Genomic DNA, 12,834 nt, shown 5'->3' on the forward strand with positions numbered 1-12,834 from the left:
TTTGTTGCAAAAAACATGTATGTATCATTCAGTCATAATGGTGCCTTTCCAGATGTGTAGGCTACCCATGCTATGTGTGTTAATGCACCCCCATACCATCTCAGATGTTGAGTTTTGAAAATAATCACTGATAACAAGCTGGATGGTCCTTCTCCTGCTTAGCCTGGAGGATGTGGCATCCATGATTTCCATAAAGAACTTTAAAATTTGATTCGTCAGATCATAGGACAGTTTTTCACTTCTCCTCAGTCCATCTTAAATGAGCTTGGGCCCAGAAGGCGACAGTATTTCTGGGTGATTTTTTTGCATAGTAGAGTTTAAACATGCATGTGTCGATGCAGCAGCAAAATATTCACAAACTATGGTTTTCCTGAGCCCATGTGGTGATTTTCACTACAGAATCATGTCTATTTTTAATGTAGTGCCACCTGATGGCCCAAAGATCAAAGCCCATCCAGTATTGGTTTTCAGCCTTTTCCCTTGCATACAGAGAATTTTGTGGATTCTGTGAATCTTTTAATGATATTTTTGTACTGTAGATTATGAAATCCTCAAATTCTTTGCAAATTAACATTAAAAACATTATTGGTGTATTGTTGCACTATTTGCCCTCGTAGTCTTTCACAGAGTGGTGAGCTCCTCCCATCATCATTTCTGAGGGACTTTGCCTCTATGGGATTTTTTTTTTTACCCAGTAATGTTACTGCCCTGTTGCTGGTTAACCTAATTAGTTGTGAGATGTTCCACCAGGTGTTTTGTGTATGCTTATTATATATATATATATATATATATATATATATATATATAATATATATATATGCTTTTGTTGTGGCTCATCAACTGTTTTCAGGTTTATCTGTATTAGGTTTTATTCAAAACTACCCATACTAAGTTATAGTTAGCAGTTCCCTTTTTGTTATACTATCTCGATTTGTAGTGAATTGGATGTTTAGATTGCATTTGTGGTACTGCAGAAAATATGCCTTATCCATTCTCAGTCTAGAATTTATTCTGTTCTATAGGCTGTGAGGTTGGAAAGTGCCTATCAGAGCTGCACACGCTACATGGTGGTGGTTTCTACCAATGGACGGCAGGACACTGAAGAGAGCATAGTACTGGGGATGGACTTTAAGAACAAAGAAAGGTATTTATATACTTGAATATTATTTGATTGTATTAGAGGTTTAATATGATACTAAACTGACCCCTTTCTTAGTATGGTATTTTCTGGAGATGCCCTTCATACTGCATGAGGACAGTAATATGACATACTAGGAAGCCCATAACAAAACGTAACCATTTATATTTTTTCCTTTGCAGTAGCTGTTGTACTATGGGTCTTGTCCTACCTCTTTGGAGTGACACCCTTATCCACTTGGATGGTGATGGGTAAGTTCAGAATAATTAATCTGGAGTGTAGTGTTCTGTGACTTTAGAAGAAAATGTTTGCAAGGACAAGATGGATATTATGGGAGATTGACAAGCTTTGAAGCTGAAAAATTACAGAAACTAAAAGAATGTTTTAAAATGTTAAGCAATCCAGTAAATATTTACGAGTTAACTAGAGTCTGTTTTTGTTTCTAGCGGTTTTAGTGTGTCCACAGTCAACAGAGTCCACATCTTCAAGCCGGTTTCCGTCCAGGCCATGTGGTAAGAAATTGTATATAAAATAGTCAATGTTTTATGCAAGTTACTCTTGAACAGGTACAAGGGATCAGACAGCTTCAATTTTCCTTTTCTTGTAGTCACAAGTAACCGCATGAGAGTGAAGTGCTTTGATTTATCCATGCCATTTGATCTCCATATTAAAGTCTGGCATTTTGAAGTTGTTTTAGTCATTATCTAGAATTTAGTTATGTAGAATTTATTTTCCATTCTTTTTGAATGTAAAGTAGTATTTTTTTTTTAATACCTTACATTTGAAAAATGAGCCATGGTTCTGGCCAAGTTAGTAATTCTTTGGCAATACACATTACTTTGAAAACTGATATTTGCTACTTGCAAATGAGTATTAAGAAACATTTTAAAATGTAAAATAGGAAATAAAATAAATATTTTTTATAAGTAAAAGAAGTAATTAATTTGACTTTCAATGATGGTTTCTGTTTATTTCCATAATAAACAATAATGAACCGAAAAACTATGGAAAACCTTCAGGAAGACCGAAGATGTTTTAAGATATTAGATGTGAAAATTGGGGAAATCATATCTCCTTATTAGTGTTTTAGTTTTTTTAGGTTTGCTTTGCAGCACTGAAATTATTTTTTTGTGGTGAATTTATAATGTGGAGGTCCCTCAGTCAGTGCAGTTTATTAATAAGGGAGGCCCAATATGTAACTCGGCTCGGAGAGATGCCCCACCCTTCTAGTTTTTTTAAAACAAAGTATAAAGATAGTGGCATATTTGTTCTATATTAGGAATACAGGTCAGACTGGCGCTAGAGTTATAATTTAATTTTTCAGTTCATAAAGAGTTTGCCATGTGTGATCAGCAGTGTGTTTCTTACTTTTCGACTGAATCTCACTTTACTATTTTTGGTGGTGTCTTTCTTTTGTAAGTTAAGACTTGCAGTATCGCCAATCAGAATAAAATCGGCTGCTTATGTCAACTTTAGATGCCACAGTTAATTTTTGTCTTATAAATCCATCCATAATCCAACCTGCTATATCCTAACTACAGGGTCACAGGGGTCTGCTGGAGCCATTCCCAGCCAGCACAGGGCGCAAGGCAGGAACAAATCCCGGGCAGGGCGCCAGCCCACCTCAGGGCACACACACCCACACACCAAGCGCACACTAGGGACAATTTAGGATCGCCAATGCACCTAACCTGCATGTCTTTGGACTGTGGGAGGAAACCCATGCAAACTCCACCCAGGGAGGACCCGGGGAGCGAACCCAGGTCTCCTTACTGCGAGGCAGCAGCCCCTGGCTTATAAATGCTTTTTAAAAAATATATACACATAGCACATACTATTACTAAATTGTCTTCATCAAATTATAATACAGTCATTGTACAGTACAATATAAAATATGCTTTTTTTTATTTTATTTTTTAATTAAGCATGTGGTGTTTTTAGTGTGTGTGTGTGTGTGTGTTTTTTTTTTTTTTCCCCCCCCTTGATTCTCCTCATCATTGGTTCCCAATATTTGTTCTATACAGGTCAGCTCTGCAGAGTTTGCATAAGGCATGTGAAGTGGCTCGTTGCCACAATTACTATCCTGGCAGCCTGTTCCTTACGTGGACCAGCTACTATGAGAGCCGTATCAGCTCAGACCAAGTGTGCATCAATGAGTGGAATGCCATGCAGGATGTGCAATCTCACCGGGCTGACTCCCCTGTTTTATTCACTGATGTGTAAGTATTCTGCATTGTTTCTGCTAATTGACTGTATTCTGATTTTTTTTTTTCTTTTCTTTAGTTAGTTTTGTAGTATATGCTGAACAGGTATAAGTCTCGCTCTTACTTCTTTTATCTTTCCATTTATTGATGTATATTTAATGATGCACAGCTGTGGATTGTCCATATTCAAGGCTTTGGTTCTAGCACTACATGACATTGACCAAGATAAGGTTGGTGTGGATTTTAGGTGGATAGCATGTACTTTTTTTATATATGAATCTTGTAGGCCAATATAAAGATCAGGCTTAGTTGAGCCATGACTTTGATGTGAAAGGTAGGGGGAGATGATTGCAACCAGCGAGTGTTGAGTGAGGGAACTATTTTTACACTGTGAGATAAGGCAACAGACACTGGATCCCACTTTCCTTATTAGGTCTGCCTCTTGTAATACCTTTCTAGGAAAAGCAAGAGATCATTTTGAGCCTCCAGCCATAGAGGACAAGCAAGGAATATGAAGTTCAGAGAGAAAAGCATATATAGCTTTTCTATATTGCTGCCCACATATGCAAAATGCATACATAGAAAATGTCATTTTAGGTTTCACATTGTCTGAATTTGATTCCTTACTTTTCCTCATGCAGAATCACAAAGTAGATAATGGTTAGTGAGTTCATTTGTTCAATGGGGTTCATTTGGCTTTTGTAACTTTTCTCTCTGGTGTTTCATTGGCCATATTTTTCTTGGCATGCTTCCAAAATGCAGATTGGCCTACAGTAGATTAAAAGAACTAGCACTGTTCATTCTTCATGCTGTTGGCAATTTCCAGTTTTGCTAATACTATGTCATAACTTGTTGAAGTGATAAAAGAGTTAATTAATAGCCAGAATACTGCATAAACATAGCTTCTCCCACATTACCATTTCACAGTAACTGTTACTGTCTTTCTTGCTTGCTGAAAGTGCTATAAACAGTCTGGCATTTTCAGATCGTGGAGTTCAGTTAATCTTTTTCCAAAGGTTCACTCATGTAACTCGTGGAAATCACATTAACACATTCCATTTAAGCAACTAAACTTGTGAGGACCGTGAGTCATTTTTAAAAGCAGGTGCTCCATCTTGTGTTTTCTGTGGAGATTCATCCGTTAATCCATTTTACGTTCTAGACCAGCTGCTGAGATTAGGTTATTACATTGATTTACCTTGGTCTTGTCCACAACATAGCATCAATGCTGGAAGCAATATTTAAATATAATCGATTAAAACAGTCTGTCTTCAGGAGGTACATGACATTCTCTAAAGGAGCCAAAAAGCCAGTGTGATCTAGTTGAAACACTCAGAAAGGTGTCATTCATTTGAAGGTCTAGAGAGGTTTTTGTTAAGTAGAAATTGTGTTACTGCAAATGAAGGGGGTAAACATTTGATGTAGCAATAGCATCTGATTTTTTTTTTTTGGGACAAATGTTTCTAGGTAATAAAACTCAAGTATAATCATGTCCATTTTCTATGTCTTTACATCATCCTGAAGCAATCTTTTTATATATTTAAGTATTTCCTACTGCTTCATGTTTGGGTCTAACTTCAGTTTCTACTTTTTCCCCTTATGCTCAAAAGTCCAACAGAGAGGGAGCGTACAGAGAGACTTATTAAATCTAAGCTGAGAGAGATCATGATGCAGAAAGATTTGGAAAACATCACTTCAAAAGAGGTCAGAAGCTTGTATCTACCCTGTATTTTTTATTATTTTGGAGAAAATTAGATTCCCACGTCATACTTGGAAACCTTCATACAATTTTAAATTATCCAGACAGAGAATGAGATTCAGATTTTATTACAACAGTGTGGCCTTTGGAAACACTTAATATATTTTTGAATAGAAATTGAAGGTATGACTAAAAAATTAAATATGTAATGCTATGTATGCTATTGTAGGAAAAGTATTGTTATCGTCCGCTTTGATATAGACGGTTCCCTCCTGCTAATCCTGTTGCTTTCTCTTGGTCATATTTGCATATACTAGAGCATTAATTGGTAGCAAAGGACAAAAGAGAATATAGTTTTTTATTAACTTTTTTATTATTATGTAATTGTAAGTGAAAAAATGTAATATTTTGAGAAAATAACACTAAACCACATGAAAATCAATGGGTGGAAAATAAAATAATACAGTCTATGGCAATAAGGATGCTAAAAAATATGAAACGTTACATTAAGTAATTTTACATTTACATAAAAGTAATGGCATGTAGCCACCTGTGTAAAATATACTCTGTATTCTCTTGTCGACAATTTTTCCTGTATGTATAACATCATCTGTGATGGCATTTTTTGTACTGGATATTCATGAATATTTTGGACATGTTTTTATATTATTGAAAGACCCTCTTATTCTAGGACTGGTGGCATCCTTTCAATCATGCCTTCCTGTTAGATCGTCATTTATAGTCACTTGGCAGACCCTCTTTCATGTAGATTTGGATGATAACAAATGGTTAAAAATCTTGTCTGCTTCTGAAATTAATCCCATTGAACACCCAGTGTAGCCATCAAATAATGACTAGAACAGTGTCCTAAAGTGAAACAATTATAAACTTGTGCATAATTTAGATATTTTAAAATAGCCAAGACTGAGACTTCAATGGCTACAGCTTGTTGCCTTACCTTAAATTTCACAAGTGTGCAACCCCCAGTCTAGTTCTTACAGCAGTGTCATATTTTTTAAACTTAAATGGATAACCCATATAGCTTGTTGCGTTTTGGTCTGTTTAGTGGCAACATCACTTTACCTCAACATTATTATAAATATGTGTATGTAATATCTAATAGTGTTTATGTGTGTTATGTATGAATGTGTGTATGCATATAATAAAAGTTCTACAATACTTAATCTTTTTTTTTTTTTTTATTGGCAAACCTATCAGCTCAGCCTTGTCTTATAGCGCACATGTCTCTTGTTAGGATTGACGCATATATATTTTTTTTTTTTGCATGTTTATTAGCTTTTTTTTAAACTTTGGTTCAGGTGTGTTCAACCACTGATACCACAGTATTACACAGTAATAGATTTAAGAATGAGTACTTGTAATTTTCGTTAGAGAAACCAAGTGAAAAATCCAAGTCCGTGGTTCTCAGTTTCAGTTTTTTTGCAAATGTGGCTGCACATTTTTTTCCAAACATTTTCACACTCAGCGACTCATTTTATCTCTAATTAATCACATTGTTTTAATTAGCTAATTATTGTTTTCTTCTGTTATTTGGCATTCACAAAAGTGCAGTAACAAAGTTGCAGAAAAAGGCCTTATAGTCTACTAGCTGTGTCCCATGGCTCTGCCCACGTAGTAGTGAAAAAGGACCGTGAGGAGGGCCTTGCCTGTCTCCGCTCGACCCGCAGCCTCTGCCTCAGATTAGCATGAATATATTGTTCCTGCGATCAAACCATGATTCTTAGCTTGGTTGTAGAAGTTGCAAAATCAATCTGAATATTCAAGCAAATTATAGAAAAAGACCCGATCTAAATGCGTTAAATAGTTCTCTCGTTCGTTAGCTAGAGGTAAGGAACACGCCCCAAGGCTGACGTGTCGGCCCACTGTGTGCCTTTCGCATTTGCACAAATAACTTGGTACAGCAAGCGAACTATGACAGCACAATGAGAGAAGTTTCAAAGTCAACCGGAATGTTCAAGCAAATTATAGAAAAAAAACAATCTAAATCTGTTAAGTAGTTCTCTCGTGAAAAGCAGACAGACGGATAGACGTTGGATTTTATATGGTGTAAAATTTAGATTAGGGAAGCTTTGGTTCCACCTAGTGGTCAGTAGGTTAATGATAAGGTGCAACATTAAGCAGCAGTTAGCCTTTCTGCAGTTTGATGACAAAACTTTCTGGTTTCAAGAACATTTTCAAACATCAGTGCTCCCCACACAAATTCCTTCAGTTTGTTATTTCAACTTATCTGCCTCCTTTTGCCTACTTTTACAGATCCGCACTGAGCTTGAGATGCAGATGGTCTGCAACCTGCGCGAATTCAAGGAATTTATTGACAATGAAATGATTGTCATTCTTGGACAAATGGATAGCCCTACTGAGATATTTGACCATGTCTTCCTAGTGAGTTAAATTCTCTTTGACCAGTTCCTTTTTTTTTTTTTTTTTTTTATATAAATAATGTACATACTTGAGTTGGGTAACATACTGGTTGATCTGGTATTCTGGATGTAATTCTCCTTCTGGTATGGATTTTCATTAAAAACATGTTACTGCTATGCTAAAAATTAAAGGAAAACTTGTGAAGACATTTAACCATGCAAATCTGTACTTGCAAAAGGAGACATGAAATGTGCTTTTTTTTGTGTGTATGTCTTTAAAAGTTATGTCTCACACAGATAGGAAGAAGTCTTTTGTTGTTTTTTGCTTGGCAGCAGCAGCAAGCATAGAACAAATAACGGGTGAAAAAAAGCCTATGCTTTATTGGTTTGAGAGAGGTGAATACCTGCTATCAAATCTGCTTTGAGTAGCAGAGCACTAAAAAACAACAAGATGGATTAGATACGCAGCAGTGTGCACAATTATTCAGCACTACATTTTGTTTTTTGTTAAAAAGCCTGTTCTAGTCTGAAAAGAATACAAAGATGCATCATAACAGTATCATATGACACATACTGGTGTGCACCTGAAATGTACAACACTTAAGATATCCATTAGGTATATTTTATTGGCATGGATTGTCTAAAATTATTTTCAAAGTAACCTGTGAGGTTGAAGTTGATGCTTTTGGGTTTGTTCAGACCATTAATTACCAGAATTGATATTGCTGATTTAAAAGCAATTCTGGTTAGGTTTGAAGTGATTCTAAAGCTTTTCTTGTGTCTTTCTCTCTATTGGCTCCAGATAACTTGAAAGTTTGTAAAACATCTGAAACAGCTGAAATTGAAAAAATGTTCCAAGTTGTTCATCAGTTTATAGTAGCTCTGGTCAAAGGAAAAGCTTAAGTGCTAATGTGCTTAGAGGCACGTGTCGATGCAACCCCCACTTAACTTTATCCTATGCTTGAATTGTGCTCATTTGTAGGCCCAGCGTCTCAGCAGCTGGCTGTCAATTCCAGATGCCCTCACACTAACCACCCACCCCCACCCCATCTTCCCTCACACCTCCCCCGTTCATCTTTCTCCAGAACGTTTGCTTATGTTCCTGTGCTGCTTTTTCTGCTGGACTTCCTGCCAAATGAACTGGTTAGATACTGATGCTGTCTATTATAGCTTTGTTCATTGTTTGGAAAATTAGCTTTGGTTCATTTGTTTGGTACAAAACCACAAGTGTTTCTGTTTTGTTGTTTTTTTTTAAGGGTTGATATTTCTGTTGATGCCAGAAAATTGTCACTTAAATGAAGATAAATGCTTGCAGTTCTGCAAATTGATCACCCCTTCTGTTTTTGTTAGATACTTCAGTGTATTCAAATTAAAACCCTTCACAAATTCTTTTCAGCATACACACATCTTTCTTCCCAGTTCTTTTCCTTTACATGTTATTTGTTTCTGCAAGCTTTTTAAACACCACATTATTTCATCTGATAACTGTATGTCATCATATAGGGAATGGATAAATACAATGAAATCTATATATCTTATTCCTTGAACTTCAGGATTTGTTTTCTTTGTGGGGGCAATACAAGAATAAATTAAAAGTAAAAATCATTAAGGTCAACATTTTTATAGCTTCCTGATTATTGTCTCTGTGCTACTATAAGTGATTAATAGAGGTGTTACCTGGTAAGCACTGCTACTTCACACCTCCAACATTCAAATCCTAGGCCACCCACACTATGGAATGACACATTTTCCCCATTACTGTATGGGGTTTTTCTAAGGGCTCTACCAGTTTTCTGTCCACATTCCAAAGATGTACACATTTTGTGAGTTGGTGACCCCAACGTATCCCAGTGTAAGGGAGTGTGGGTATGCACCCGAGTATGTGGTGCACTGGCATACTAGCAAGGGTTGGTTACTTCTTTGTGCCTGATACAACAACAACAACATTTATTTATAAAGCACATTTTCATACAAAAAAATGTAGCTCAAAGTGCTTTACATAATGAAGAATAGAAAAATAAGAGAAACAGTAAGAAAATAAAATAAGTCAACATTAATTAACATAGAATAAGAGTAAGGTCCAATGGCCAGGGGGGACAGAAAAAACAAAAAAAAAACTCCAGACGGCCGGAGAAAAAAAATTAAATCTGCAGGGATTCCAGGCCATGAGACCGCCCAGTCCCCTCTGATGCTACAAACATAATGCCAAGCCTGTGTTGTATGAAAAATGAATAAAATAATGGAGTAGGTGGTGTTAATCAGTTTAAAATCTTTTTTTTTTTTTTTTTACTCCTGTGAAATTTTGTCCTGATATCCAGATCTCTTTTCTAAGAATTTCATTTAGTTATAATTATGAACCCTGTGTACCTTATTTGCATATTGTTATTGGATCTAATAATAAATCAGTAGTTGAACTAGGCCTTTTTGAGAGGAGCACAGCTTTATGGCTCTGCAGTAGATGCCAAGGTAAATTCTTCTGTTGAGCAATGTCCAAAGGTCTGATATCTGAAATTTACATTTGAGTAATTGCTAATTTAAGTTAATGCTGCTAAAATGGCAGAGCAGCTAAGCAAAACGTAGGTACATCTTGAACAAGCTACGAACGTTAGCTATGATGTTAAAATTCTTTTTGATCCTTTTGTAGGGCTCAGAGTGGAATGCCTCCAATCTTGAAGACTTGCAGAATAGAGGGTATGTCTTAAAAGTAATTTAATACCTCTTAAGGTTTTGACGAGTGGTATTTTTAAATTATTGGTTGGTGAGATAGCTGCACGTTTTCTATTGGCATAATCTATTTGGCTATATCCTGTAAGTATTTAAGTTGGAAGGAATTTATCTAGTCTTTGCCTTTCCTCCAGTTTTCTCATTTTAATTATTTTTGTAACCCTTTTCTTTTTTTAGTTCTCTGGTCCATGTGTGTCCTATTGATAACTGATGAGCTCCCATATCCTTAGACCATTATAGAAATGTTTTGCTGTTTTAATTGTTGGTAAACAGGGATTAATTAAGTGTTCTTATTTGTGTTCCAAACATATCTGACTTTGTAAAACCATTAATTAGAAATGTATCCTAAATTGGCTTGGCTTTTGTGAACCTTGTTTTAATCATCTTGTTGTATCCCTATTATCAGCAATTTGTGTGATATTCACAAAATCTCATAATAGTCTCTCTGCATGTTTTAATTATTTTACCTTTAGCAAGTGCTGCTGTTTTTTCAGCTATTTTGTCTTTTTTTTTTTCTTTTTTCTTATCATGCAGGGTTCGTTACATCCTGAATGTCACACGGGAGATTGATAACTTTTTCCCAGGCCTCTTTGAATATCACAACATTCGGGTCTATGATGAAGAGGCTACAGATTTACTGGCTTACTGGAATGATGCTTACAAATTCATCTCTAAGGCAAAGTAAGTCATGAATGCAAAGGCATATTTTTGCAGCATAAGGATCACATCCTAGATAGTGTAAACAGTACTTTTTTTAGTCTGCATAAATCCTTATATTTGTTTGAATTTTGGAATCATTCTTTCTTTTCCCTATTACATGAATGCATTTAGCAGGTCAGCAACTTTTCCATTTAGTTCAGAGTATCTGAATTGAGTTGTCATGTAAAAAGTCTGTCACCTTCTAGTGTGTACTTCTGTTTGCATTGACCTTTCTTTTGTAGAGGTGCTGTAGAGAGTGGTAATTTGTTTGTTTTGTAATTCATGTATTAATTTTGTACTTCTATGTCTTCTTCTGTTCAGGAAAACTGGCTCCAAATGCCTTGTCCATTGTAAGATGGGTGTGAGCCGCTCTGCCTCAACTGTTATTGCCTATGCAATGAAGGAATATGGCTGGAATCTGGAAGATGCTTATAGCTATGTCAAGGAACGCCGCACAGTCACCAAACCGAATCCCTCTTTTATGAGGCAGCTTGAGGAGTATCAGGGCATACTCTTGGCAAGGTAAACATTATGTTAAAGAAATATTAATCCTCAATTAACAGTGAATCATTATGGTCCATTAACACATGGAGAGAGGAGTTGCAACCCTGAAAGTTGCTTCCTTGGCTTCTATACACAAGGCATGCAATGAATATGTGATTCATCTGGCATCGATCTGGACCTTTTTTGAAGTTTTAGTTAACCATTCTCTGCTTCAGTAGAGCCTTGGCATGATGGAAAACCAAATTGTTATATTTTGCTTGCAAGTGCCCAGTCTAGCAGTTTACCACTTGATTTACATCGGTAGCTGTTACTACTACCTATGATTTGAATTGATGAGTCTGTAATGAAAAATACCTAGTGCACAATTCGATTGCACAAACCCCACGATAAATGTCACCTACTTTGAAACTCTGTGACTGAAATGTGTCAGTTGTGCAAGATTATCTGGGAGTGTGTTGATTGTTTGTGGTCACTTCATTGTTTGGATTAACACTTGGTATTACTAACCCCATTTATAAGACTGTAATATTTAATCTGATTATTCCTCCATCTTTCCTTTTGCGTTTTTTTAGTAAACAGCGGCACAACAAGCTTTGGCGATCCCACTCTGACAGTGATCTTTCAGATCATCATGATCCCATCAACAAGACTCCTCTTAACATGAACCTCAACCAGAAAGATGCAGATAATAATCCTTCACTGGAACATTTCTTGGGAATGGCAGTCCTACAAGCACTTGCAACTATGCCTTCAAGTATTGATGAAGATCCACCCACACCATGTGAGGACCATGACAGTCTGCAGTTGGATTTCCAGCCATGTACAAACGAAGAAAGTTTAGAGCAATCTGCTTCAAATGGCCTCTCAGAGTGTCCAGATTCACCCGAGACTACCACTGTAGTCTTCCCTTGTGTAGGAGACATGCCACTCCAGGAGGTTTCTTTAATTATGCCAACCTCACTGGTTGACTTGAGAGGAGATAAGCCATTGCTAGAACCAAAGCTTAATACACAAGAAAAGAATGCAATTCCAACAGTACAGTCTTCTCCCTCATTGTCCTTAACCACCAATACTAGGACATCAGATGTAGATGTCTCCCTTGATTTGAACACTGATTTTTTGGAGGATACAGGTGGTCAGCACAACAGCAATAATAACCCAATGTCCCCTTCTCATACTGTTCAATCTCCTAGCCTAAGTACAGATAGCATTGACTTCTTCAGTGCACGAGAAAAATTCCTGGAATTATCCCAAGAGGGTCGTGCTAGAGCACTGTCTCAGTCTAAAAATGAGGACTTGGTAACGCCAAAATTACTTCAGTCCAGAAGTCCTGGCCAGGACCTGCTTGATACAGAGGACAGTGTACACCCTGTTGAAGAACACACAAAAGTAAGTTGACTGTTTGATAATTTTATCTAGCCCAGTTCAGGTAGAGGGGTTTAGACATTTGGGAAGCCAGTGTGTTGAAAATGTAAGCACTTGGGA

General features: G+C 36.6%; 1 protein-coding gene across 5 annotated transcripts in view; it reads left to right on the forward strand.

The window, feature by feature from the left end:
* The window catches only part of LOC120531608 (protein phosphatase Slingshot homolog 2-like), a 104,467-nt gene that overhangs the window by 83,303 nt on the left and 8,330 nt on the right, over window positions 1-12,834 (forward strand). For all 5 annotated transcript variants that reach the window (XM_039757178.1, XM_039757177.1, XM_039757179.1 and 2 more), the window contains 10 exons: window positions 1,023-1,144; window positions 1,321-1,389; window positions 1,585-1,650; window positions 3,163-3,357; window positions 4,953-5,046; window positions 7,316-7,444; window positions 10,067-10,113; window positions 10,681-10,827; window positions 11,167-11,367; window positions 11,922-12,738. In XM_039757178.1, coding sequence (XP_039613112.1) covers window positions 1,023-1,144; window positions 1,321-1,389; window positions 1,585-1,650; window positions 3,163-3,357; window positions 4,953-5,046; window positions 7,316-7,444; window positions 10,067-10,113; window positions 10,681-10,827; window positions 11,167-11,367; window positions 11,922-12,738 — 1,887 coding nt within the window. The remainder of the gene's footprint in view (window positions 1-1,022; window positions 1,145-1,320; window positions 1,390-1,584; window positions 1,651-3,162; window positions 3,358-4,952; window positions 5,047-7,315; window positions 7,445-10,066; window positions 10,114-10,680; window positions 10,828-11,166; window positions 11,368-11,921; window positions 12,739-12,834) is intronic.

Source organism: Polypterus senegalus, chromosome 6 (genome assembly GCF_016835505.1).
Source record: "Polypterus senegalus isolate Bchr_013 chromosome 6, ASM1683550v1, whole genome shotgun sequence".
NCBI classification, from domain to species: Eukaryota; Metazoa; Chordata; class Cladistia; order Polypteriformes; family Polypteridae; genus Polypterus; species Polypterus senegalus.